At 46.4% G+C, this 23,996-nt stretch overlaps 1 protein-coding gene across 1 annotated transcript in view; it reads left to right on the top strand.

The window, feature by feature from the left end:
• The window catches only part of CACNA1B (calcium voltage-gated channel subunit alpha1 B), a 235,649-nt gene extending 211,888 nt beyond the window's left edge, over positions 1–23,761 (top strand). Inside the window, exons 39-47 of the mRNA XM_083158627.1 lie at positions 791–899; positions 1,391–1,498; positions 1,828–1,940; positions 4,673–4,800; positions 7,940–8,078; positions 9,919–10,032; positions 13,456–13,645; positions 14,191–14,387; positions 17,970–23,761. Of these exons, the coding sequence (XP_083014753.1) occupies positions 791–899; positions 1,391–1,498; positions 1,828–1,940; positions 4,673–4,800; positions 7,940–8,078; positions 9,919–10,032; positions 13,456–13,645; positions 14,191–14,387; positions 17,970–18,494 (1,623 nt within the window). The 3' untranslated portion in view covers positions 18,495–23,761. The remainder of the gene's footprint in view (positions 1–790; positions 900–1,390; positions 1,499–1,827; positions 1,941–4,672; positions 4,801–7,939; positions 8,079–9,918; positions 10,033–13,455; positions 13,646–14,190; positions 14,388–17,969) is intronic.
• The last annotated feature ends 235 nt before the right edge of the window (positions 23,762–23,996 follow it).

The following is a 23,996-nucleotide window of genomic DNA, read 5'->3' as shown; positions in this document are numbered from 1 at the left end:
TCAGTGATTTCATGAGTTCCTAGGAAATGAGTAAGATGGGTAAAATAGCTTCCTATGACAAAATGGCTGCTTCCAGTGTGGGTAAGGAGCAAAACATTGAACAAGGCTTATTTGCCATTTCAGTCAGCTGAGGCTAAATGTCGGTCCTTTATGTACTCTTCATGTGTAACTTGACTGTTCCCTGAATACACTCAGTTCCTGTCCACCCATCTTGGCCGGCCATCCTTCGTAACTCTTGGTTCAGTATTGACCTAAAGAGAGGGCTCTGACTGGGAACGGAACAAAATGGGGAACGGTCAAGTGTTGAATGTGCGATGACCCTACAGATCTTTCTCTTCTCCTCTGCATGTCAGATGGTTTATTGTCACTGTGCACGGAGCCGGTCAAGTCAACTATCAACCATTCATTGTCACGCAACTGAAAAATATCCACATATTCTAGTATACCAAATAATGTCACTGGGATGAATGTTCTGCAGTGATATTTTCTGTCTTCTGATAAATCACTTTTCATATACAAGAAGGTACAAAGCGCCACCTACAGCCTGCAAGCAGTCACTGCATCCCAGGACTTAAACTTTTATCTGTTGCTACCGTCATTTTGGGAAGTTTCACCTCTGAAGCATGGAGATAGCACTGTATAATTGACAGCAGGGCTACATGCTAAAACATGAGTTGTCGCAATGACTGGTTGGAAAAGGTCGCACATTGCTCCGTGCACAATGGCCTCAGCATGCAATGGGTAACGGGGATGGGCATCCGTCACCGTAACATTCTGGGTCTTTCCACAGCGCCTGGTTAGGATGAATATGCCAATCGCCGATACAGACTTCACGGTACACTTCACATCCACTTTGATGGCATTAATCCGGACTGCGTTGGACATCAAACTGTCTACAGGTGGGTGCAGAAGCTGTTGCAGAGCATTATGGGTAATGTGGACATCATGACGACTTTCACAATATTGGGGTTCCTCATAGAAGTGCTGGGCTGACTCGGAGTGAGCGGATAACGTCGGCGCCCCAGCCGAATTCACGTCAATCTGTGCAGCCGCCACACAACTCCTAGGCACATAGGAGAAATCAATCGATGGTGTGTATCCATCGAATGATTTCTCCTCTGTGCAGCAGGGGGGGGGGGCTGGGGGTCGGGGGGCGTGCATTCTGCGTAATCCTGGCTGCTCACTAGGCTGGGAAAACACACAGCCTAGTGAGCAGGCCTGAATTGGGCTCATAGTGCCATAATTTGCTCATGGCCCAGTAGAGTGTTGACCAAGCTTTGTTCTAGAGGTTTCATTGTCCATCCTCATGTCAATGTATTATTATGGAGATAAGACCAAAGAGATACAGAGCACAGGGAATAGAATGTGGACAAATTATTATTGTTTTCAGGGGGAATAAAACAACACGAAAGCGACGCTGATCTCCGGAAAGAAATCACATCTGTTTGGCCCAACCTCTCCCAAAAAACCTTGGATTTGCTCGTTCCTCCTCATAAACGTAAGAGACCTCCAACAACCACCCACCTCGTTCTGCCCCCTGCTGACGCATCTTATGATTTTACTCCACCTTCTTTTCTTTTTTTATCAGTTTAACATAAATCCTGATGAAATGTTGTCTGTATATATATATATATATATATATATATATATATATATATATATATATATATATATAAATTAGAACCCACTGTTGGATTTGCGTGAACAGTCTGTCAGGGTACACAGGCTGTAAAAATAGACTTAAATCACTTAAATCATTACTCATTTGGAAATAGGGGGCGGGTGGGGGTGGGAATTATTGATTCATTGCTTTGTCTTCCTTCGCAGCGGATGAAGTGACTGTCGGGAAAGTTTACGCGGCCCTGATGATCTTCGACTTCTACAAGCAGAATAAGGGCAACCGCGACCAGGCCCACCAGCAGCCGGGGGTCCTCTCTCAGGTATCAGAGAAATAAGGGGACACTCATGTTAGTTACTCATTTGAGTAAGTCTATCCCTACCGGTCATCTGTGACACAGACAGGCTGATGGTGGCCACGGCTGATGTCACACACCCTCCCTGATATCACCTGGGCCTGCCTACTTTTTTGGGACACTCCGTTAAAAATATCCTGTTACCACCACCCAAACGCCAACTTCCTGTCGGTCAAATTGCGAGTCGAGTGCGTTGACGATCCATAAGCTATTTATGATACTGTTCGGGCTTGCGCATGTGTGCTACAATCTGTACTCATGTGCAGTCATCCGATAATCGCTCAATCTGCGAATTCGCACTTCAGTGATTAACTCGAGTCAGTCCCAAGGACAGTGCAGGTGATGCAGGAAAAATAAGTGCAATGCTGAATGTGCCATGGAAAAAATGTCTATAGTTGACTAGGTCTTACAATGACAGTCCCTGATAGGGAAATACCAATAGCAAAAAAAAGAAGAAGTGGCTGCGCTTTGAGGAAGGAACATAAATATGTCACACAGCGTGCCGGATTAATGTTAAAAGTGGCAATAAATTTATTACACAATAAACAATCGACATACAAAAATAGTTAAAAAATTGAATATGGACAATAAGAAAATAAAAATGATTAAAAACAATGGCTCATTGCTTAGTAGTGGGTTAGGCCAGGGGCAAACGCAGGATTTTCTGAAGGGGTTTCCAGAGGGGTGGAGCAAAGCCGGGTCAGTTAAAGTATTATAGATAGACCAAATGTATATAAATAATAATAATAATAAATACATATAGTGGAGTGGGCTTATTATTCATAATTTTCTGGTGGGAGGACAGCTTGCTTGATTGCAGATATCTCCAGTTCCCGAAAATAGATTTCTTAGATTTTAATGAAATTAAAAACTAGAGAATCCCACCTACCAAATGGTATTAGGGACTAGGGGGTGAGAGTTCAGGAGGCAGAGCAATCTGCCAACGAGTATATAAAACTACATACCAGGTGTGTGGAGCTGGAGCAGTAACCAGCTGCTGGAAGGCTGATATCTCTAGTTCTGGGAACAGTGGAGACAAGCTACTAGTGTCCATCAAAGGGGGAGAGTCCCAGCTTTTGTAATATACCCTCAGAAAAACTCTAAGTCAGACAGAACCTGAAATATCTGACTGGGAAAAGCAATTAACAGGCTTGGATGGGGACCACTGCTTTGAAGTCAGATATCTCCGGTTCCCAAGGACCGATTTTTAAAATTCTTGTACCCATGGAAAGAGGGGACCCTCAGCTTTCAGGCTAGTGTCCTTAGACTCCTGGGGGGCACCCCTGTTGTTTCCTCCCAGTTTGAATCCTGTTCCATAAATATGGACTATATGCACCCAAGTTTTTAGGACAGTTATTTAGGTAACCACACAATATACAGTAACTGAGAGCGCACTGTGAATGTCTATAACAATTTATTAAAAATAAAAGCACAATTAAAAATTGAACAATAAAAGATATATAATATTACAATACCATACTAATATTGCCAAATATCATACCTGTCACCATATATCACATATGCATTAAGTGTATACCCCCAATGTTCGGAATCGGTACATCTGTCAAAATGAACTTAGGTCTACAGTCATTAGGTCTACCCCACTAGGTCGACTGGCAGGAAGGTCGACCTGACTTAAGGTCGACATGGGCCAAGGTCGACATGACTTAAGGTCGAATTTGCATAAAGGTCGACATGAGGAAGGTCGACTGGTCATAAGGTCGACATGGGTTTTTCACTGTTTTTTGATCAGAATGTCGACACAGTCGACATGGACACAGTTGGCAATGAGAATCGGACCCTCGCATCGCTCGCTTCGCTCGCAATGCTTCGGGCACGGTGCCTCGCTGCGCTCAGCACACTTTTTTATCCTCCCACCACGCCCTAGTGGATGGTAGGGCATGAAATACCGCCTGTCGGCACATGTCGGCTTAAAAAACAGTGAAAAACCCATGTCGACCTTATGACCAGTCGACCTTCCTCATGTCGACCTTTATGCAAATTCGACCTTAAGTCATGTCGACCTTGGCCCATGTCGACCTTAAGTCAGGTCGACCTTCCTGCCAGTCGACCTAGTGGGGTCGACCTAATGACTGTAGACCTAAGTTCATTCTAATAGATGACCGCTTCCCCAATGTTCTTACCCACTTGAGTTGTGTGTAATTTGGTTACAACGTGGGGACTTTTGGCAGGTAACAATTTTGTATCCAGAAATCAAGTTGGCCAACTGACTTGTATTTGTTTCCAAATATTGTAATTGAATTGTAGCAGCAGTTGTAATATGTGCAAATATCCCAGTTAGGCACCCAGATAAGCCACAGAATGGAGATCGATGGTATGGGCAGGTGGGGAAAACGGTCACTTGGTCAGGGAGGAGGAAGGATTGGAAGCAGGCACAGCGTCTTGGTTGCTACCACCGGCGTAGCTCTGTTGGAATGAGAGACGGCGCCGGGAGCAATCTCCGTTGCGTGTATGTCTGGCTTTTTACTCTAGACCTGTCACCCTACAGCACTGTGCGGGTAGAGTTATCCCTTCGGGGAAGAAGGCGTTGTCTCCTTAACAGGGCTAGGCTAATACCTCCTCCCTTTACTTATGGTTAATTAATACTAAATAAGTCAACTATTGTTGGCCCTCGCCTCTATTTGGCCTCTTGTCCCGCTGCATGGTCCACATTACACTGACTGTATTATTTATTGCAGACCGGAACAGTCTCCCTCTTCCAGCCTCTGAAAGCGACTCTGGAACAGAACCTTCCTGCACCGTTCGGCAACACCAAGATGTTTATACGGCAGAAGAGCTCGGTGTCGCTGAACAATGGCGGCGTAGTGTAAGAAGAACTTTTTTTGTTTTCATTTGACCCAAAGCTCCCTCTCGCCTTTAAAAATTGTCCTTTTATTTGGTCTTATGCCCGGTACACACCATGGCGATGGTGCTCGTGAGCGGGTCGTCACAGGAACGTACGACCCGCTCACGTGCTGAAGGCGACCCGCTGCAAAAATGCCCCTAATGTGATTGCGATACGATCGCGACCCCCACCCACTACAATGGTCGTTTCTGATATCCTACCTGCAGCAGGTAGGATCTCAGAAAAGACCGACCGACCCGTGGGGCCGCGCATCAGATCGGGATCGCATCAAAAGGGCAGCGAAATGGCTCAAACCATGTCCGATTTACATACAACCGGTCGAGATTGTATTTAAATTGGCTCGTTTTGGGCCATATCGCCCTGGTGTGTACCCCACATAAGATGTGTATTGTTTATCTCTGCCATCGTCTGTAACTATTACAGAACCAGAACCCACCAGAGGGTTTATATCTATGTAGGATATACATGCATGGATAGTTTGATGTTTTTTATGTTACTTTGTATATTTAGGGTTTATTTCTATAGCTGCATTCATTTTAAATGAGCACTTCGGTACTTGTTTCCTAGAACGGCCACAATCTTGTCCATCGTGTACCTTAAAGTTAAGGTACACGATGGACGCGATGTACCCGATTTCCTTTGAAATCAGGTCCATTTTGCCGGCAAAGGCAAAATCGGGAGCATCGCGTCGGTCGCGGGCATTAACATGGCCCACGACGCGATGGACGCCATTTTGCCATAGGCTTCAATGTTAAAATATTTTTAACATTGAAATCGGGAGCATCGCGTCGGTCTTGTGCCATTATAATGGCACAAGATGAGATGGACTTGATTAAGTCCATTTTACATAGCAAGCAATGTGAAATGGGCCAATATGACCCATTTCACATTGTATATGGCCCCGTCATGGTTAAAAAGGGTACTTATGTATTATCTGGACTCCCATGTTAAATGCACCCCATTTTTTCATACCCCTACTATCCAACTACGCATGGAGTTGATTTTATATAGTGTGGCGAGCGCAGCGAGCCACCGTGCTCGAAGCGTGGCGAGCCCCGCGAGGGGACGCGGTCTCATAAGAAAAACGGGAGTCCAGATATTACATAAGTACCTTAAAAAGTTAACCAACCCCATTGTGAGAGTCACCTCACGATTGACGCCAACCCGAAGCGTGGCGAGCGCAGCGAGCCCGCGAGGGGCGGCGGTGCGCATCCTCCGACCTTTTCATACCCCTACTATCCACGTTGGCGTGGAGTTGAGTATATAAAGTGTGGCGAGCGCAGCGAGCCACCGAGCCCGAAGCGTGGCGAGCCCCGCGAGGGGACGCGTATACCTGTGAAGTTATACGCGTCCCCTTGCGGGGCTCGCCACGCTTCGGGCTCGGTGGCTCGCTGCGCTCGCCACACTTTATATTCTCAACTCCACGCCGACGTGGATAGTAGGGGTATGAAAAGGTCGGAAGACGCGTACCGCTGCGCTCGCCACGCTTCGGGTTGGCGTCAATCGTGGGGTGCCGTTAAGGGGGTAAAATTGGGGGTCTGGGGACTACTTTACATTGAATCCAATGTAAAATAGGGTCCCAGGGGCCCTATTCACATTTGATTCATTGTAAAAATCTGGTCGATCGCGTTGGTCGCATCGCATGCGATTTGGTCGCATGCGATGCGACCAACGCGATTTTTCCGACACGATCACCCTGATACAAATCGGTGTGGCCGTGCTAGGAAACAAGTACCAGAACTTCAAATCTAATGTAAAAATTTTTGGTACTTGTTTCCTAGAACGGCCACAATCGTGAGTGATCGTGGCTCTTAATTAAGGGACACGATCCTCACGATGTGGCCGATTTTTTACACTTTTTTCACTTTGATTGACAGAAATCGGGTCAATCGGTCGGTCGCGACCAATTAAAATCGGCCGCGATGCGACCGACCGATTGACCCGATTTTTCCATAGACTTCAATGTTAAAAAATCTTTTAACATTGAAATCGGGAGTATCTTGTCGGTCTTGTGCCATTATAATGGCACAAGATGAGATGGACTTGATTAAGTCCATCTCACATAGGGAAAAATGTTAAAAAAGGTGAAATGGGCCAATATGACCCATTTCACATTTTTTATGTGCCCGCCATGACCCCACGATAGACGTCAACCCGAAGCGTGGCGAGCGCAGCAAGCCCGCGAGGGGCGGCGGTGCGCGTCCTCCGACCTTTTCATTCCCCTACTATCCACTAGGGCGTGGAGTGAGAATAGAATAGTGTGGCGAGCGCAGCGAGCCACCGAGCCCGAAGCGTGGCGAGCGCAGCGAGCCCCGCGAGGGGACGCGTATACCTGTGAAGTTAGACGCGTCCCCTCGCGGGGCTCGCTGCGCTCGCCACGCTTCGGGCTCGGTGGCTCGCTGCGCTCGCCACACTATTCTATTCTCACTCCACGCCCTAGTGGATAGTAGGGGAATGAAAAGGTCGGAGGACGCGCACCGCCGCCCCTCGCGGGCTCGCTGCGCTCGCCACGCTTCGGGTTGACGTCTATCGTGGGGTCTAGCCCACTTAGTAACATTTGTGGGGGCAATTGAAAATAATCAGGTGAAAAAAAAAAAAAAATCGGGTGAAAAATCGGTCGATCGGATCGGTCGCATCGTATGCGACCAAATCGCATGCGATGCGATCGATCCGATTTTTTATCTTACGACCACAACGATCTAAATCGTTGTGGCCGTTCTAGGAAACAAGTACCAAATTTTTTTAGCTTTCAGCCAGTATTGCAGGGAGAACCTTGAACAGTCCAGTTAGTTATCCATTCTTCTCTACTGCCAATGCTTCTCTGTATTAGAAAGCAGTTGTCCTTGCCCCTCCCCTTTGTAATTCCCATACATATTAATTAAAGTGTACGGTCAGTGGTCATACAGTATGTGCTTGGAAACAGGCCCACCTAAGTAGAAGGGAGGAGAGCAGTACTGGACTATTATAGACCAGGGCGGATTATCTGAATTCTAGGTAACGCAGACCCCATACAGGTCATTAGGATTAAGGAGTTGTGTGGGATAATCAACACATTGACCGCTGAAGGGCATAAATCTTATTGGAATTGTTTGTATCTCAGGCCCAACCAGGACACAGGAATACGGGAATCAAGCTCGTGGGGGACGCAGCCAGCTCAGGACCCATTCTCCACCCCTCGGAGTACAGCATTCCAAAGAGGTCACTCGGAGGAGATACATGCCCCATGGCAAGGCAAACAGGCAAGTCCCTCCTTATTGTTTTTCACTCTTTCTTGTTGCGGCTGTAGATCCCACAGGGCGGCTATTTGTATCCAGCAATCTCCCGTCTAACAGATAGAGGCTGATTAGACACAAGTCACATGTATAGACGAGGGGTTTGCAATAGGTGTCCGGATGCACAGAGAGGGGACTGTGCAAAGCTGCATATGCTCAAACCTCTTGGTATAGCAGCTGGACATGTTCAAAGCAGGTGCGTCTTCTAAAGCTTCCGGTGATTCACGAATGGCACGTATCTTGGGCTAGGGGAACAAGTTTGGGTTGTATGAGGGATGACCAAGCTTCTGGACACGTTCATGGGCCAGGGAATCCACCACTGTCTTGGACTTGAGGCCAAGTGAGTTGTTGTGATGGAGAAGGGCATCACAATGCTAGTTTTTGGATGGTGCCTGCAGCAGGCCATGGTTGGAGTACCAGTCTCCAGTGGGTCACGCTGGGCTCATGTCTGAACTTCTGTGATAGAGCAATCTCCAAATGAGGTCTACTGGGAAGACAATTGTTTGGTCTCTGGATTTATCGCTGGTGATGATGATCTCCTGTACAGAGTTTGAATGACCACCATCCAACCTGGTCAACATTATATGGCACCAAGTCACCTGAGGCTCCTTCTGCTCTTGAGTCAGCTGATGGAACACCCAGTGTGCAGAACCCTTGCTCAGGCCAAGCGTTTCATGGATCATCATGAGGATGGATCCCGATTAAATGCCTTTCTACTTCTCTAACAGGGACCCTGGGGTCCACCTCAACTACCCGCACTGCAGCAACGTTGCCCTCAGTGATGGGAAACACAGGTTTGGTGCAGCGTTTTCCAGGGTGTGTCTCCTGCTTTGACTTTCTACAAACCACTCCAACACAGTGATTCAGGATGGTGCATTAAGCAATTAAGGACCCACTCCCATTAACCTGGCCAGACGGGCATAGATTATTACTTTGCTTCTGGGCACATTGAGTGCTGGCCAGTCAAACTGGTGGTGCCTGGAGAATAATCAGACCGTCCAGTGATCAGATCTCGCTCGGCTGACGATTTGGGTCTTGGTGGATAAAAACGACTGGTCTAATGCTAATTAAAATGATATCAGTCAGATAGCTCACTTGCTCAAACTTTTTCATGCCATTTCTGAATGATTTGATGGGTCAGATGTGATCCCCTTTAGTCATGTGGCCTTCTAGTCTCCTTTCCGCTCACCAGCGAGTGATTTTTGACCCGCAAATAAAAGTTGGTCTAGACTGACTTTTATTTCCGACGGAGATGGCCAAAAAAGGGGGCGGGCACTGACGTCATATGACGTCGGCCGCCCGCCCGAGCAGGCCCCGACCTATCATTTTCATGGGAAAGCCTATAAAAAGCTGGGCGTTCCTTAATCGTGCATGTGCAGACCCGCTCAATCAGAAACTGGGCCCCAACCGATTGAACCTGAATCAGGCCCAGAGTACTGGAAATCATGACCTGACGTTGATGTCTCCGATTGTACTATACAGCGCACAGGGCTCTGATTTGTACATCATCTTTAATAACTGGTGAAAGTGTAAATCCACCAGGTCACTTCCCACAGAATGCATGTAACTATGGGCTACGCAGCGCCCAGGCCAGGCCCAGACTGCCGTAGGGTCAAGCAGCGGCCTGCTCTTACATGGGCTACATGTAGAGTTGCTGTGATATCCTGGGATGCTTATGAATTACACAGGTTCTGTGGCTTGCTGACTGCTAGTCTGCACGTCACCTGGTTTTAACCAGCCACAGAACCTGTGTAATTCATACATGACTCGTACATCGCTGTAACACGGAGATCTGTCTTCTTTGCAGTCTGTGGAGATGAAGGAAATTGGGCAAAATCTGTCTAACGGTGGAGATCATCCCACGGGGCTGGAGAGCCAGGGACGAGCGATGTCAATGCCGCGCCTCGCCGCAGATGCTCATGTAAGCCAATCCGTTATTACCGATATTATATGTATGTGTGATGTGAATGGGAATTATGTCTACATCATCCAGAAGATCTTAAATCGTTACACTTATGGCCTTTCGTGTGCTTAGGATAGTACTGTCTCCTGGCCTTGCCCAAATGTAAGACCCATTGCAGCTGATCATCACAGCAATCTTTTTTTTGGGGTTATCTCCTGTGGGCGAAAATATCTGGATGATGTCATCATTATAATTATGAGTGACACGACTGTTAGATAAAGGTGTCGGCAATGGTATCCGGACTGATCATAGACTGACTCATGATAGACAGTCATATGGTGGACTACTAATGATCGACAGTCAAAAGGTTGACAGGGTCTAAAGGTCAACGTGGTCAAAAGTTCGACATGGAATAGGTCGACATGCATTGTTTTTTTGTACATTTTCAGCCGACATGTGCCGACAGGCGGTATTTCATACCCTACCACTACCACTAGGGCGTGGAGGGAGAATAAAATAGTGTGCCGAGCCCGAAGCATGGCGAGCACAGCAGTACACTTAGACAGTGTCCATGTCGACCTATGTTGACATAGACACCCTAAAAACATTAAAAACTCATGTCGACCTTTTTTTTCATGTTGGCCTTTTGACCACGCCGACCTTTTGACCACGTCGACCTTTTAACCATGTCGACATTTTACCGGTCGACCATATCAACATGTCGACCTTTTACCTGTCAACCTTTTACCTGGCGACCTTTAGACCCTGTCGAACTTGTGACCGTCGACCATTAGTGGTCGACCATATGACTGTCGATGATGCATACCATAACCATCGGCAATGTAAGCTGTATAACTGAATGTACCACATGTGACTGTCGCTGACTTGTGTCTCTTCCTTCCTGCCCCATTGTCACCCCATTCTCACCTCACCCGTGTTGGTCGCCGCTCTGACTACAACCTGTCTTCGTGTCGCTTTTTGTGGTCCTGTCCTTCCACCCTCCTCTCTCTCCCCTGTTTTATACCCTAACTCACCTCCTTCTCCTGCCCCCCTCCTCCTATCCCTCCCCCTCCCCGTCCTGCTGTCCGCCGCTGGTCTCCGTGGAACCGCTTCACCTGTCTGTCTCTCATCAGCCGAGGAGCCGCGCTCCTTCCCCCAGGAACGGCTTCCTGCCCGTATGTAGCCTTCTTATTTCATGTGACTTGTGTGTATGTATTGCTCTGTCCATGGTTCAGCGCCATTTGCATCATCCAATCAGAATGTTCCTCGCCACACAGCTGCCAGTCGTCTGGTGCATGGAGTCCGCACCAGCGTTTCGCTGCCATTGTCTGTATCAATTGTTAATATGGAGTGCGCCACTCATTGCAGCGGTGCAGACATTGCTGATTGGCGATGTTGAATTGCAGTGAGCAGCAGATGCTGAAACGATGGTTGCGAACGAAGGCGCTGCACAGAACCAGTAGTACCCAGAATCCTCTGCAAACCCTCTAGCACAGGGATGGCCAAACTGTGGTCCTCCAGCTGTTGTAAAACTACACATCCCAGCATGCCCTGTCATAGTTTTAGCATTCCCTAATAGCAAAACTGTGGCAAGGCATGATGGGACTTGTAGTTTCACAACAGCTGGAAGGCCATAGTAAAAAAACGCATGTCGACCTATTGACTGTCAATCTTCATATTGACCTATTGCTTGTGTCGACCTTCCGACCCCTATTTCGTGTGTCGACCTAAGCCCTGTCAACCTTTAGTGGTCGACCTAATGTATGTTGACCTTCCTACAGTCGACCATATGACCCATACCCTGATGATCTTTCCCCCATGGAGCATCCCAAACAAGAAGTTGGTGTAGGTGGATCAGTCAGTACTGAAGACCTTTGGAACTCGTGGAGTTTCACAGCCGCACTGTGCTGCGCTCCTTCTGGGTTCACTGAGAATACCGTTAGCTACACTGACAGCGCAGCCTTCTGGGTTCTCAGATAAGAAACGTTAGCTACGCCGCCCATTCACACTGTGCGTATGGACTGCTAGACTGCTATGTAGTAAAACGCACCCATTTTGTAGCTACTATTTGTGTCGTTTCACGGTGGCACTGTGCTGCGCTGCTTCCGGGTTCGCTGAGAATACCGTTAGCTACACTGACAGCGCAGCCTTCTGGGTTCTCAGATAAGAAACGTTAGCTACGCCGCCCGTTCACACTGTGCGTATGGACTGCTAGACTGCTATGTAGTAAAACGCACCCATTTTGTAGCTACTATTTGTCTCGTTTCACGGTGGCACTGTGCTGCGCTCCTTCCGGGTTCGCTGAAAATACTGTTAGCTACGCTACTTGCCAGTGCTCCATGTCACATACTGGAAAATACCTCCATTTCAAAACCCCCACTATCCACATCAGCCTGAAGCGTGGCGATCGCAGCGAGTCCCGCAAGGGGATGCGGTACGACCTGTTCATACTCCCACTATCCACGTAGGCGTGGTGTTGATTGAAGTGTGGCGAGCGTAGCGGAAAACAAGCTGGAAGCCTGGCAAGCGCATGTATTCCGCATCCGCTCACCACTCTTTGGGCTCGTGTCCGCTCACCATGCTTTGGGCTCGGAGGCACGCTGCGCTCACCACACTTTATAAAATCAACTCCAAGTCAATATGGATAGTGGGGGTATGAATAGGTCGAGAGGACGCGTACCGCATCCCCTCGCGGGATTCGCTTCAGGCTGACGTGGATAGTGGTGGTGTTTCGGGAACACATTCACACTGTCATGCCATCCATCTGAAACAATGACGACATGTCATGACTGGTATGTAGAAGCGGCAGGACCGGGTCACGGCAAAACAAATGCTAAATAGCCGCAAATAGCTAAAACGAGTGGTACGTACATTGCGTAAGCTCCGCTTAGGTACGAACCTGGAAGCAGCATAGGCAGAGCGGGTGGCCGGGAAACTACACAAGTACCAGACCTTTCATAAGGGGCCCACCGTTACGAACCAAGTAACAAAGTCTGAGTGGGAGCCACATAAGTTGGCTGACCAATACCAAGAATTTGGGTAGTGCTATACTAGTTATGGCCACCAGAGGACAGCAGAGAATCAGCTGAGCTTCTCTGCAGTTCTGTTGCCGTGCACTTTAGTGCGTTGCCGGCTGGAGGATTCTGGGTAGATTTTTGCGCGCAGACTTTAGCATAAACCTGGAGAGAGAATAATTATAATTGTGATTACATAACTGTGCTTTACATACATCATGTGTCCCGAGTGGCCATTATGTGTTGCATCAATAACATTCATTCAAAATAAGATTATATATCCATCCAAAGAGTGTTATATGTATTAGTAATAGTCACTATTTGCTGGATGATACTGCATCTTCAGGGTGTCCTCAAATGCTGGGGGCCTGCGTGTAATGTGAGACCTTTGTGTGATAACTTGAGGTGACTTCAATTCTGATTGCAGCCCATTACGGACACCAGTCCAATGAAGCGCTCCGTCTCCACGCTGAACCCTCCGCAGCGACCTCAGCTGTTCGAATACTCGTTGGAGAAGGTGCCACACGAGCGCAGTCACCAGCACCATCACCGATGCCACCGGCGTAAGGAGAGAAAGCAGAAGTCCATCGACAGAGCTCCGCAGAGCGAGGACACGGGTAACTCACTCCTTCTAGAACCTCCTATCCTATTGCTGTTGGTTATTTCCCCTGATGCAAGGAGCTTATATGCAGGTCTGCATGGGCTGTATTTATGTGAACAATGAGAATGCCCCTCCAGGCCCTCTGTTCTGCTTCACTAGTCACAACCAAAATATGGCAGCACTCAAAATAACATTGGGGCAGATGTGTTCAGCCTGGTGAAGTGATAAAGTTGTAGGTGATAATGCACCAGCCAATCAGCCCCTAACTGTCATTTGTAAACCAAGCCTATAACATGACATGAGCTGATTGGCTGCTGCGTAATCACCTATCCACTATAATTTTTCAAACCCAGTCTATAACATGACAGTTGGGAGCTGATTGGCTGCTACAACTTTATCACTTCACCATAATTAATACATCTGTCCCAGTTTCTGAATGAAGTATTGTGGGCAAACGCATTTTAATTTGCCCATAGTCATAATGATAAGATGGACACTGACTGACACATACATGACTTTACTGAAGGCCTAGCTATCAACGTGTCTGTTTCCTCACAGTAGAGGCCGTACCCAGGGAGAGGAGGCAAGAGAGAGGCCGGTCCCAAGAACGCAAACAACAGCCTCCATCGTCATCGGACAAACAGCGCTTTTACTCATGTGACCGGTACGGCAGCCGCGACTCAGGCCATCCACGCCATTCCGATCACAGCCGAGCACCATCACCCAGTTCTGCACAGGAGCATACAACCCATAGACAGGTGAGGCTGGGAAGCATTGACACATGCATCAACACTGTGTGACCAGCAGAGGGCACACTACCCCACAGAGCGTGCAGTACATTTGCATACAAGGGGAAATGCATCAAGTCTTGGTTCTGTAATTTATCTAGTGTAGTCTTTAAAAGGACAGAAGCCGATTGGGTGATTCGGCAAACTACTCTACTTTATCGCTCTCCAAGCTTGATGCATCTCCCTTTTTAGTCTTTGGGGGCTTATTTATAGTTGGGCACCTTCACATTTGTAGGAAAAGACTTTGTTTTATAATGTAACCACAACGCCAACCTCTGATCTGGTGCCTGGTATATAAGGCTGACCTCCATAGGCGTGCGCAGGAGCCTTGTCAGGTGTGTTATTTTGGGACATCCCCCCCTACTCCACATTATTCACTACTTCTCCATAGGATTTTTTTAGGGATTTCGTAGTACTGCATGCTCTGTATCAATAACGACCAAATACGCAAGCTCTGAATGAGTCCCTTCCAACGGTACGCCCGCTTCCCAAATCTCAGTGTATTTTTTTCACAAGCAGGAAATTTCCATAAGTCACTGTGATGGGCGAAGGTAAAACTTGTAAGTCCTCCAATATATAGGCGATATCAAAATGTGCTTTTAAAGAAATGGGGGTCTATGTACTAAGCCTGGAAAAGAGGTCAATTGGATGGAGATACCAACCAACCATCTGCATACCTTCATTTTTCAAACACAGATCCAGATTTATCAATGGAGCGATATTCTTGTTATCACTCATTATGAATGATAAATGCGGCTCCAGCCAATCACCTCCTGTCATTTTTCAAACACATGATAGTTAGAAGCTGATTGGCTGGACACCGTTTATTATTCGTAACAAGCGATACAAATTTGCCCCACAGCATGTAACATGGCAGTAAGGAACTCCTAGGATGGTACCTTATCTTTTTGTCCTTTTTATCTCTCTCCAAGTACATAGTGCATAGACCCCAAAGTCTGATAGGGGGACTGTCACATGAAATGACCTGGTCTGAAAGCCCGGCTCAGGTAAAATGTCTGTGTTTGCCTGTGGTTTGGGTGTAGCCACATCTGTTTTATTATTAAATGTTTCATCCCCTGATATATATATCCGGGAAATCCTGTATGCGGCTGAATGTCATCTATATGGTGTGATACTGTGGTTTACACATCACCTGTTTACTGTCAGGCTGGTATATTGTATTACGTTGCAGTATCAGTGTTCTACTTATCTCCTCCTTGTACCTTTATGGCACCTTTATATTTCCAGTGTGCTGGCATACAGGATTAGGGCCATTTCGTTTGTGCAAAAATTGTGTCAATACGTACGATATTGTGATACTGTGTACATAACATGATTAAAGTCTGAAATTGATTATTATCAGTAATGTCATGGATTATCGTAACCGGGGGTGGGTATCCATTGACAGATTGCCAGAAGATAGCACTTAAGGACTTTCTGTATGCCCCACCCCCTCCCCTTACAGAGGAGACCCTTTTGGCACACATGTAATGGTGGATCCAGGGCGGACACACTGGCTAACACTATATAGGGGGGAACGGTCATGTATTAGACCACACTTAGGTCGACAGTCATTAGGTCGACCACGTTGGGTCGACATGGGCCAAGGTCGACAGGGTTATAGGTCAACATGGGTCAAGGTCGACATGTGTTTATGTCGACAGTCATTAGGTCGACGTGAGTTTTTCACTGTTTTTTGAGTCGACGGGCGGTATTTTATGCCCTACCATCCACTAGGGCATGGTGGGAGAATAAAAAAGTAGCGAGCGATGCGAGGGGCTGCGGTTTACCTCCAACTGTTTCCATGTCGACTGTGTCGACATTCGGGTAAAAAAACAGTGAAAAACACATGTCGACCTAATTACTGTCGAACTAAACCCATGTCGACCTTGACCCCTGTCGACCTTGGCCCATGTCGACCTAAGTGTGGTCTAATAGATGTACCGATTCCATATAGGGAAATAGGCCCAGATACATAAGAATAAGCATTATCGGGCATCTATACGTTCTGTATATATTTGTATATAATGCAGCCGTAATGTTTTTACTAAATATTTTTATTATAACACCAAAAATATAACCCTATGTATCCGGAAGGAACTCTAAACAGGAATCAGGGAAAAAATCATCCCACCCTTCATCCCAGTACCTCTAGCATGACATGGGTACTCCAAGTGTAAGGGGTACATAATAATATCATGGGTCTGTCCTTGTGCATTATGGAGGAAATACAGTGTATTCTTCGTACACCAACCTTCTGTATTATGCATATCTTGTCCTGTGGTTGGAGGTGAGGTACATAGTACAAAGTACCTATGCACAAGCGCAGTACAGGTCTGCAACGTCAGGGCCGTGGGAAGGAGGGCACAGGCATGTTGCTGCCATTGTGTGGGCGTGTCGGCGCCACTGCTGCATTACCATATTATTGCTTGTAGGCAATAGGGATTGCTCCTCCACCCACATGTGAATCCCTCCCCTTGCGCACAGCATGTACGGTACAGCATAGAGGCTGGCTGGTCTCCATACTGGGCTATTTCCACCGGTGCCGTCACTGCCTGCCTCTTTGGAAGAGACTCAGGATAATAGTGTTTCAGACATTAATCATGACGTAGGAATGTTGCATGTTTTCTAAAGCTGTCGGTTCAGAGTTGTGTTTTTTGCTTCTCTAAACTGTCCTTTTTCTCTCTCTTTTCCGGTGTCCATTGCCTCTCTCTTACTGTGCCCATCGCCTCTCTCTCTCATGTGCTCATCGTCTCTCTCATGTGTCCATCTCCTCTCTCATATGCCTATTGCCTCTCTCTCTCATGTACATATCGCCTCTCTCTCATGCGCCCATCGCCTCTCTCTCTCATGTACATATCGCTTCTCTCTCATGCGCCCATCGCCTCTCACATGTGTCCGTCTCTTCTCTCATATGCCTATCGCCTCTCTCTTCCTGTGCCCATCGCTTCTCTGTTCATGTGCTCAACATCTCTCTTCCTGTGCCCTTCGCCTTTCACTTCCTCTCTCTTCCCATGCCCATCCCCTCTCTCTTCCTGCGAAATCGTGTCTCTCTTCCTGTGTCCATCGCCTCGCACTTCCTGTGCCCAACATCTCTTTTTCCTTTCTCTTCCTGTGCCCATCACCTTTCTCCTCCTGTGCCCATCATTTCTCTTTCTCTCTCCTCCTGTGCCCATTGCCTTTCTATTCCTGTGGTCTAAATCTCTCTCTTCCTTTCCCTTCCTGTGCCATCTTTGCTCTCTTTCTCTGCTTAACATCTCTCTCTTCCTGTGCCCCTCACCTCTCTCTTCTGTGTCTGCTCCTTTGCTTCCTGGTTTGTACTGGGGTCATGCATTGTGTGATATTTGTTGTCCAATATCTCCGGTCACCTTGCATATTCATTGTGTGAACCTACCTATTTCGCTCATATGTCTTTGTGACTGCTGGCCTCCCTCTGTTGTGGGCCATTTTTTGTGACGTTGTGTTTTCTTGGTCTGTATTTGTATCCTTTTGTGTCATGTTTCCATCTTGTCTTGTGCTGTTTTGATGTGCTTTCTCACCCTTTCAATCTAGGGCAGTGGTTCGGGCAACGGGAGTCCACGTCTGACCAGCTCCGGTGCTAGCACCCCATGCCGGGTAATCCGGAGACAGCTTCCCCAGACTCCTCTCACTCCTCGGCCCAGTGTTACCTACCGGACAGCTCACTCCTCCCCTGTGCACTTTGGGGGATCCATTTACTCTCCTGGGCGACTGAGCCGGGGCTTATCAGAGCACAACACCTTGCTATACAGCGAATCTCCGAGCCCCTCTGCCTGCACAGTCACACGCATTGGTTCTGACCCGTATCTAGGGCCACGTCAAGATGCAGACCGGTACTGCCCTCTCCCTGAGGACACCTTAACCTTTGAGGAGGCCTTGGCCAGCAACTCTGGACGTTCCTCTCGGACTTCCTATGTGTCATCCCTCACATCTCATTCCCACCAGCTCTGCAGGGTTCCAAATGGCTATCATTACACCTTAGGGCTTAACACTGGGCCTGGCACAGCTCCCCGAGTGAGAAGTTACTACCATGAAGCAGACGAGGATGACTGGTGCTAGCACAGGGATCAAGACATGTTCCCACTCCCACCCCTACTTCAATGGAAAGCTGACGCAAGGCAGGCATGGGGGCTGGAGAGGGGACACTTGTTTGTGTTACTACTGATGAGTTTTATCATCAGCTGGCAGATCGCCGTGACATCAGAACATGTTACGGGAGATCAGAGGCGGCCATCTTGGGAGAAATCAGAACATGGCTGAACAGGAGCGAATTTAGGGGAGAAGCAAAGAATGAGCAGAGCAGCCAGAGCGGGGCTCCGATAAAGCGGGTTCTGGCAGTGCAATTTTGAGTCTTCCTTTTTGGGGAGTGTTAAGATGCCTATTTTGTAGTAGTCGGAATACGAAAAGTATAAGGACGTTGGAAACACGGAGGTTGGAGAGAAAAGAGAGCAGCAAGATTACGACCACAAAATAATCAAGGTTGTTTTCTTTTATTATTATTTCTTAAGATGAAAAGGATAGGAGGGATTGACTGTTCAGCCCTTCACATGCCTATGTCATCTTCCACAAATTCACTAGACTCTACTGACCACTCAGCATTTCACCCGCTCCCCTCTAGCTCTTCACAGGCCAGCTCATTGGAAGACAGGACCTACTGGGAAACTCCGACTGACATGGACAGCCATGACCTAGTGCCGTGTACGGTTTTATACCTTTTTTGCTCTCACGATAGACATTTTTTTGTTTTGTAAGAGAGTTGGTATTTCAAGCATGACATGTTTGTTTGTTGGCACGATGATCACACTAGATGGCGCTGGCTCGGTGGCCAGATCTAAGGAGGACCCTTCTAGGTTCAAGACATGCCCTGTGTCTACCAGGTGACCGTAGTCTTTATTTCAGGGGGAATCTACGGTGCCAGATTGTCTGGTGCCTTGACTGGTAGAAGACTAAAGTCATGATAACCCTTTCAGAAGTTTGTGTTGTGTATGTGTGTGCGCTGCTAATGTACGATATAAGTTCTCAGTGCAGGAGGTTCCTCCGGTGCATCCAATGTAGAGGCGGGGGAAAGTACTCCCGGCACATACCTGTTCTCTGTCCTGAAACTCACCAACGAGCCTTTCCTTTCCTCAGCATAGCCTAGATTTTGGTAATGCACAGGTCTGAGCATGCATGTTATGGGTTTGTGTGTCCTTCACACATGATTTGGTCAATGAAGTTGCACTAATGTGTTTTTTCGCTAGTGGTTTCCATTTTAATTGTATTTAAAGCTCGATTGGGGAACCTCCTCCATTGCCAACTGAAGGTTGCTCATTCCCAAGGTCTTCGTATCAGTCTGTCTCGCATCTAGGCTTGTGGACATGTTTTGAACTGAGCAATCCAGAAGACGGGACAGTCTATATTTTTCCTTCCACGTCATTCCTCTATGGCACCAAGTGCTACAGATGATTGTATGACCCACCTTTGGAACAGCGCAGCTGTAGGGATCGCTCAGGCTGGGCATTTTTATTCTGGTCTCCTGTGCCATACAATCCTAGAGGCGACACGTTCTCTGCCCCGGTGCCAAATGCATTAAAGTCTCCTAGAACTGCAGGTGACACTGTGCCAACCTTGTCATGCCCGCTCTACCACAATCATGATGTTCCGCGATGCTTGAGCTGTATATCTGTCCTATGGCAATAAGGCACTCTGTGACTTGGGATGGATAGGATTCCGATAGTTCTATGTGGCCTTCACATTCATATGTAGCATATTACCCAGACATCAAGCACAACATGGTAGAGGTTTATGGGGGCACGATACTGAGAAACATTATATCTATTCTTTGCATAGTATATTACAATATTAATCTATTTTAAGGGCAAAGCTGATTTTCCAAAGACATTGTCATCACGTGAAAAGCAGCAGTAGAGATTATTAGATTTCACATCTAGTCCAACATGAAAGACTAAGGGGACAACCTCCGCCTCATTTCTTTGTCTGGCCAAAAATTTACGTCACACACTTAGAAGTACAGTCGTGAAACGGTCAACCCATCAAGTTCCTGTTCCATATATTTTAGCAGGAGTAAGGATAGGTTGTAGTAATGTCTGTCGCACCTGGTGAGGTTTATGGGGGGTTTTTAAGTTACAAAAAGGGTATTAAAGACCTCTCAGTCTAGCACAATACACTACAGAGTCTGACAGTTGGGAAGCGGTGCATTACCGTAAACAGGACCATCACAATGAACATACGTCCTTTTAAACTTGGCGCCTGACTAGCGCGTTGTCGCAAATTGTCTTGCCATGGTTCATTTCATTGCTAAGTGCCTACATTTTACTGAAAACGGTCTTCTGAAAGAGAAACGTCATCAATATAACTGTCATCGATATACCTGTTTGTTTCTCATGTCCCATAACCACCTTACACACCCTATATTGGAACGCACCAGCTGAATGCTGTAAGAGTGTTACGTTAAAACGAAACTTACAAAATGCATCCATACACAAAAACAATACCAGTCCACCCAGCGAGAAGTCAGCAAGTACCCAGATATAAACCATATACTCAGTGGTCTATGGATGCCAAATATCAGACACCCACGGGTACAGAGTTGAAACATAACATGCCCACTTTTTATGGTAATGACAACCCTGGCTGCTATATTAATGTAGATAAGTTTTTTAGTACACTTTTTCATTCTGAGATATAGCAGAGTGGCTTTCATTAATGTTCGATTACCTATTACATAAAGTATCCTTGATTTGTGACACTGCTTTCACTGTTAATCACCTATTTTTATACTGTTTTGGGGCAGTTTACTTAACTTTCATCTATTTATGTGGCGCGGCGATCAGCGCTGGCAGGTTTATAAACACGTATTTGTGACGTAAAGATGGTGGAGTCACAGAACCACAAGATCCATCATTTCATACTTCATTGATGTATCATCACATTTGGCGGTATCGCAGTAGGAATGCTCGGACGCAGTAGTGTCACGTAAGAGCACCCCATTTCATTACCGGCCTATCTGCATGTCTATAATCACTTATCGGAAAGGGCTTATGGTTTATTTGTGTACAACGATACAGGATTATTTTGAATTTAAGGTAGATAGATTTTCTTGTTTTATGAAGAGGGTAGATGTATGTATAGTAGAGTTCATGCTCTCTCCTGCCTATTTAAGCCCCTATTTTTACATCAGAATTTGAACTACGAGTACTCGTTGTCGGAGAACTAATTCAATTGCATCAGATACAATTTCCTAGGCGCAATGGATAAATGGGGTCAAAACGAAATGGACACTGACCGCGGTTATCTGCAGACCTAGATGCTGTAGATGTACAGTAGACATCTGCCACTCAAACATTCAAAGCGCCCACTATCAGAAATGACCGTACTCGCCCACAGGGCTATGCAAGGAGTCAGAAGACGCTAAGAATTTCACCTTTCATCGAAAGCTGTAAGCTTTGTCTCTCGGAATCTCTCATTACAAGGCTTATGGATAAATGCGACCAAATGTTTTCTACTTGTATCTCCCCATCCCCTAACTCCAGGAACAATACAAACAAAAAACAGGCACAAATTTCACATAAAAGAAGAAAAAAATAAAATAAAAAAATATGGTATTTACAAAATAAATTATGAACAAAAAAAAAAATAGCGTTTGCAGCATGAAAATTGTCATTCACCCTACGAGGAATAGGGTTTTTTTTGTTTATACATTGGATTACGCCCCCATCCATACATCTGGCTCCTCTGCTCACTGCGGGCTGTAAGGATGGAATTTTAGAGGTGCGAGCAAGCCACTGAGCCTGGCGGGGGAACGTGAAACTCCTGTTTAGACTATAAGCTGCGTTATTTGTTAGGTGAGCGGGTGTGAGGACACTCCTGGCCTGCGGCGGGTGCGTAAACCAGGGATCTATCACATATAACGCAGGAGATTCCCCCCCAGAATGGAGCTAGCTGTGTTATACATTACAATGCATGCACTTTAGTTAAGTCCATCAGTCGTAGAAAGGACGCACTCTTCATTATCCGACCTTCTGGCACTGAACCGATCGGCACATTCGGGGTGTTGTTTGCTTTATACTATGCACAGCTATTTTTTAATTGCTCGCGTATCCTACCTACCTTCCCTCTTTATCATTGCATCCAAAATGTTAAGTACCTTGAGCTTAACGGAGGTCTTTCACTTTTTAGGTTTCCAAAACTTTTTATATCCAATTTTTTTTTTTAAGCACATTGACAAGTTCCACTAAAAAAAAGGGGCCATTCGGTGAGCTGCAGGTCAACTGAAGTAATCGGGATTGTTTGCAAAATTAGTGATCCGGGATTTTCTGCTATAAGCCAGAACACCTATCAATGCTTTGGGGGAAACCATGGACAGTATCCGGTCATACAAACATATTGTATTAAATGTATGTTATCCGGCCTGCTTTTGTTGTACAGTTCTCCGAATTGCCCACCACTGCCATAACTGTAAAAACTAGTGCTGGAATTTAGGTCCGAGCTGGGAAATGTGCATCTCACCAGTTATAGAAGTTCTAGTGCTAGGACAGGCTGGGGTTTGTAGTTCCACAACAGCTGGTGCAGGCTATCCTAACATACAGTAGGACATATCGGTTTAATTCTTTGCTAGTTTTCTCCAGCAAGGATTTATTTTATAGACTGGAATGGCCGGATACCAGTTTGCAATGATTCCGATCGCTCTCTGGCTCAAAGATGCTACTTTGAAGGCGTTTGCAAACTACTACAACTAATGAGCAGTGGCAGAAAGTGGCGTAGAGGGCAGCGTTAATACCCACGAGGAGGCAGATGTAGCCGGTTAATTGCCCGTTAGTGTGGCTGGAACAGCGGAAGTGGTACACGATGCAGCGCACTAAATCGCTATCCTAACAAATCCTCCACTTAATTGTTTGCATCCCAGACCGAACTTGGCCGTTCCTTGCATAATTAATGTTTGCATGTAAAAACTATATACATATGAAATTATAAAAAAGTTTAAAGAAAAAAAATATTTAAAAGAAAAAACAGAGAAAAAAATATTACTTGCATGAAAAATGCTAAAACATCTCTTCGTACTCTTTTGATACGATGTAATCATTGGTTGGTTATTTTTATTTATATTTGATAATTGGGGGTTTGTTGCAGAACTTTCTATGAAAAAAAATAAAAAATGTTTTGAAAATTAGACACAATTTTTTTCCCTTGAACACAATGAAACATTGAACAGTCTGTTGTCAGAATAATACCTCTGGGCGCAGACCCCGCAATGTGCGATTCGTTCTACAATGACCAGTTTTGTAAGAAGCAAGAGGTCCTTAAATTGAAATAAAACTTGGCAAATAGATCGGACTGGTGTGTTATTCCGCTGGTGTGTTACGGTAACAGTGACTGTGATTGGACACTTACACAATCACATGACACACAGAGCAGGTGTGTGCCGCTGGTCAGCATTCAGGTATTGTATAACTACACATTCGCACCCCAATTACTGTAACCTCTGTACACAGTGCACATCCTAATGGCTGTAACCTCTGTACATGGTGCACACCCCAATTACTGTAACCTCTGTACATGGTG

This window comes from Crinia signifera, chromosome 9, assembly GCF_055691185.1.
Source record: "Crinia signifera chromosome 9, ASM5569118v1, whole genome shotgun sequence".
NCBI classification, from domain to species: Eukaryota; Metazoa; Chordata; class Amphibia; order Anura; family Myobatrachidae; genus Crinia; species Crinia signifera.
This window is presented reverse-complemented; position numbering and strand designations above follow the sequence as displayed.